At 35.2% G+C, this 4,900-nt stretch overlaps 1 protein-coding gene across 9 annotated transcripts in view; it reads right to left on the reverse strand.

Moving 5' to 3' along the window:
• Positions 1-534: 534 nt before the first annotated feature.
• Positions 535-4,900, reverse strand: part of ADD3 (adducin 3) — a 248,812-nt gene continuing 244,446 nt past the window's right edge. For all 9 annotated transcript variants that reach the window (XM_053692765.1, XM_053692762.1, XM_053692759.1 and 6 more), the window contains one exon: positions 535-4,390. In XM_053692765.1, the coding sequence (XP_053548740.1) occupies positions 4,113-4,390 (278 nt within the window). In that variant the 3' untranslated portion in view covers positions 535-4,112. The remainder of the gene's footprint in view (positions 4,391-4,900) is intronic.

Raw genomic sequence — 4,900 nt, forward strand, 5'->3', positions numbered from 1 at the left:
TATAGATAATATTGTGCTCACTTCTATGGAGTTATTTATGAATCTGCACTTATTGGCTAAAATGCAATTCTGTACAAGGTAATAACAAAGGTAAATAGTATATTAATATAACCGTGTTGGTTATGCAAAACTGGGGAATGGTTACGAAAGGGGTTATTTATCTTTATAAATAATAAAAATTCTGGAGTAGTCTGTCTACTTTTAGCTATTTCTAACCAATGATCGGATATTGTACAGCAAAGCAAGCTCCATAAACATCTCAAAAGTGAAGATAACTCTTTAAGTTAAAAAAAAATCTCTGTTCATATCTATAAATGCCTTTACCAAAACTCCACCCTCCTTACACTAGTGGGGATGAAAATTTGCTTGCAAAAATGTGGAGTTATAGGAATCATGTCAACTATGCCAAAAAAATATGTGATATAGCAGTGTGCTGTGACATGTATGGGCATAAAATAAACCAGTAAGGCATTTGATGCTCTTTTGGAGAAAAAAAAAATGTATTACATTTGAAACAGACACAAACACATTAAATCCAAGATTAACTCATCTTTATTAAAAAGGTGATATTACAAAATCCATCTACTTAAAATACTGTTTATTTTGTGATTTCATCAACATTAATTAGCAATACATCTACCAGGTAACATATATATATTTCCACAGGACAGGTTTTTTTTCAAATGGCTCATTCTTTACGGCAAAGCATATATATATATATATATATATATTGAGGCATTAAGCAGGAGAAAAAATAAAAAGGTGCATATAGCTTGTGACTGTATTTTAAAAATATTTATGCACTTTGCATCCATTTAGATATAATTTTTATATATTTCTTAATTATTTTTTTTAGAAAAAAAGTTATGTATAGCATAGTTCACAGACTTTTGTTCCTACATGTTTTTACAACAAAAAATAAAGCCGATTTTAAGAAAAATAACTACTTAAGATTAAGCAATTTAAAGGCAACTCCTTTGAATGACAGAAATCTGACATATTTAATTGTGCTGGCAATAAAATGGACTTAAGCTTTCATATGCAAAATAAACATTTTCCCAGTATATTCAGGTCCAGATTTCTACCCCAGGATAAAAAATATTCTGCTTTTTTTCTTTAAAAAAATTAATTTCCAACTGACATTTATTTTCACTTTTTCTTGTGGCTCTATATTTACCTGCAGATTTCTACTGAAATATATTTGTACCAGAACCAACTTAAGAGAGACAGCATTTGTGTTGAGTAAACAGTTTGCTATATGTTCAGTATTTACAATATATTTTCACAATGTATTAATTTATTTAAATGCCTCTCCTAGTAAAAGCACCGAATAAGAAAGGAGATTGTTAAGAAAGGGAATAAGGCAGAAACGTTCAAAAAAGCTAAAACTAGGGGATCTTTGGAACCTTGGAAAAGGTTTGACGGATCTGCTAGGCATTTCAGAAATTACAAATTTTACCCGAGGCTTGTGCCGGATGTCACAGAAGCGAGAACGATATAGGCCAGAAATAAAGTGCCATTTTATCTTTTCATTAAAAACAAAACAAAAAAAACTCGTCCCTTGTACATTAGACTCTCTAAATTTGAGAAGCTTGACATTTTGGGTAATATCAAATAAAAATGCTTTGTCTTTAGTGGTTATTGGCTAAGTCCGGCACACCCTGATTTTAAAACTGGGCCCAATACATTATCTTCTTTAAGATAAACACAATATCTAAGAGCGGCCCCAAGACACATTCAAAAAAATTCCAGGGGATACTTAGTGTTGCAGACCACACAATTGTGACAAGGACACAATACAAATACCATTTTAAAGTAGTTGAGATGATCTAAATTATATGACAAGGGACACAATATATCTGATGTTCTCATATGAATTCACTGCCAACTCCCCTCTGGAAGAGAATTGCCCTATCAGGGAGAACAAGTGCAATGCTCTGTAGGTAACAGTGAAAGTCTTTGGCTACATTAAAAAAAATGGAAACATTAGGATACTAAAGTTTCCAGTTTTTTTTTTTTTTTAAACATTATTACTTTTCATTGAAATGGCTTATTACAAGTTGTTTTTTAAATTTCCATCTCGTGCTTCATTCAAAAACACTTGTGTGACATTGACAAGTGACATTCAATATAAAACCATATTTAATTAACAAAACATACATTAGCTTTCATTTCATTCCAATGGATTTCTTTGTAAATTAAAAAAATAAATGTCTGATTAACCCCCTGACATAACTGCCAAAGTAAGCAGCATACATAACAGGACAGTTAAGTGCCATTGCATGATCCTTATAGGCAGATATATCAGATTTGCACAACAGAAAAAAGCTGTTAGCTGAGCGTATGTAACAGCACCTAGAAGATATTTACTAGAAGGGAAGTAATCTGCTAAGCTTATCAGAAAAAAAGTAACTGTTGTTTAATTAATAGAATCTTAGTAAAAACACTAATTTACAAAATAATTTCAAATTGATAAAAAAGGCAAAAAACAAATCTACTAACAAGACATTTTTTGTATCTACATTTTTCATAGTAAGCCAAAACCATCAATTCATGGGTCAAAGAAAGAACTAATTAAAAACATTATTTTCCAGGCTATTAAAATCTGTAATCTGTGGTACAGGCCGAGCAAACGGGCGCAGAGCGACCTTACTATCTGTGCTTGTTGGACTATAAAATGACCTTTTACTCTAGCACAATCAGCTCTTTAGTTATTATAGGGCAGAGGGCATTACACAAATAAAGTCCAGTATCTTTTATTTTAAAATTAAAGTTCATTCTATTCTTCATTGGTAACTGGATTGTGCTGAGTGGCTCCTGTTGTCAGAGATAAAATCATTTTTATATCAAAGTTATAAACTACAATGAATCTTTAAATATAGCTAAAAACATCTAAAATGACACCTCACTTTCTCTTCCTGTGTGCAATATTTCTGCTCCGGCAGCAATTGAGGGAAAATAGAAATATTTGGCAAAATTGTATTAAAATGAAATTGTTAATGGATTCATACTACTACTCAAGGGCTGCCTAAGGGCGTTTGCTAAGCCGCTAATAACTTTAAGGCGCTATAAACTGTGCCCTTGTAAATCAGTTGCAAACAGTGGGACACATAGTGCGATGCGATAACCACAACATGAAGACTCAGCATGGTATCTATGTGCTAGGATTTAAGCTTCTAAAAATGGGAAACCCAAAATCCAAGAATGAACGGGACCTTCTGTAACAGCCTATCAGAAGCTGACCTCTTATAACCTTCGCTACAAAGATTTAACATGGCAGACACTGTTTGCCAAGTGCTGTAATAATTTACAGAACCAGCAATGGAAATCTAATAATCTGTGCATCTTGCAGTCTTATTCTTCAACATAAAAATGCCCTCTAAGGTGGCATTTACATGTGCCCAGAGTGTAGGACCTCTGCCCTGACAATACAATCATCATTTTTATTCCAGTTTAAAGGTCCAGTTGGCTGCACAGTAACTGTGGAAATAAACCTATAATTGCAAGACTGAATCAGCATTTTATTGCTCCCTGTAGGTAGCAAACTATATAAGCATTAATGCCATTTAACTAAAATACAGATGTGCAAATCCTACTCACATTTATGCTGCATGTGTGCATATAGGTGTACCCACAATCAAATCTATATACGTGACGTATATGTACCTCTGTATGAGAATATTGTGTGTTTACATGTGAATCCAAATTATTCCAAAAGGGAAAAAAGGAGACAAATAATCCTTAATAATCCCACTTTATGCACCATCGGAAGCATTGCAGCATTGACATTATTAGGAAAGACGCAGATCCTGAACACCTGGATGGCGATGCCAACATCCCTCACTCTGTCAGAAGGTCCAGTCATGGATATTCACCGCTCACAGTCCGCTGGCCCTACTGGCAGGGATGGGAGATCTATATACACGGAGCGTGTGCTATGGGAGAGGAATATATGCGGCTCAGCTAGGAAAGCTGCGTCTTCAAAAAACAAACAAACAAGAATTTACCCCTTTCAGCAAAATACAGGTCCAACAGGCAACGAAGAGGTTAACAACCACTCTCACTGCTCACTTACTAGACCCAGCACATAAATCCATTTTGTAAAGTGGCGTTTACGCCTCCAGTTTCTCTTTCTTTTTGTTCTTTTTCAGGAAGGACGGAGTGCGGAACTTCTTTTTCTTTTTGTTGGGCGATTTGGACGGTGAGCCCTCTGGAGTGAGGTCCCCTTCAATGATCTTTGATGTTCTGACTGTGATTTCCACGTTCTCGCCCACGCTCAGCTGGCTCACTTGCATGGTCAGGTCCTCATCTGTCTCATGTCGGCTGCCGTCTTTACCATTGACCACCACTGCTGGCGAGTCTGTCAGAAACACAACATCCTCTGCAGGCTCTGCAGGAAAAGGACAGAGAACTCAATACAGGCACCACATTGTAAAGCAAAAAAATATTTATGTATTAGTTTCGATTGCTTACTGTGGGTTTAACCCTCATATGGAATGTGCAAAACATCTTATGAGCAGAACTTGCTGATTGGCAGCTACATGCGTATGTATCCTAATTGACTCACAGTTTATCTTGCTTAGGAGCCTTAGGTATGTGTTTAACCTCTGTGCAAGGCTTAAAGGGACACTGTACCCAAATTTTTTCTTTCGTGATTCAGATTGAGCATGAAATTTTAAGCAACTTTCTAATTTACTCCTATTATCAAATTTTCTTCATTCTCTTGGTATCTTTATTTGAAATGCAAGAATGTAAGTTTAGATGCCGGCCCATTTTTGGTGAACAACCTGGGTTGTCCTTGCTGATTGGTGGATAAATCCATCCACCAATAAAAAAGTGCTGTCCAGAGTAGTGAAACCAAAAAAAAAGCTTAGATGCCTTCTTTTTCAAATAATGATAG

The sequence above is a fragment of the Bombina bombina genome, chromosome 9 (assembly GCF_027579735.1).
Source record: "Bombina bombina isolate aBomBom1 chromosome 9, aBomBom1.pri, whole genome shotgun sequence".
Classification (NCBI taxonomy): Eukaryota; Metazoa; Chordata; class Amphibia; order Anura; family Bombinatoridae; genus Bombina; species Bombina bombina.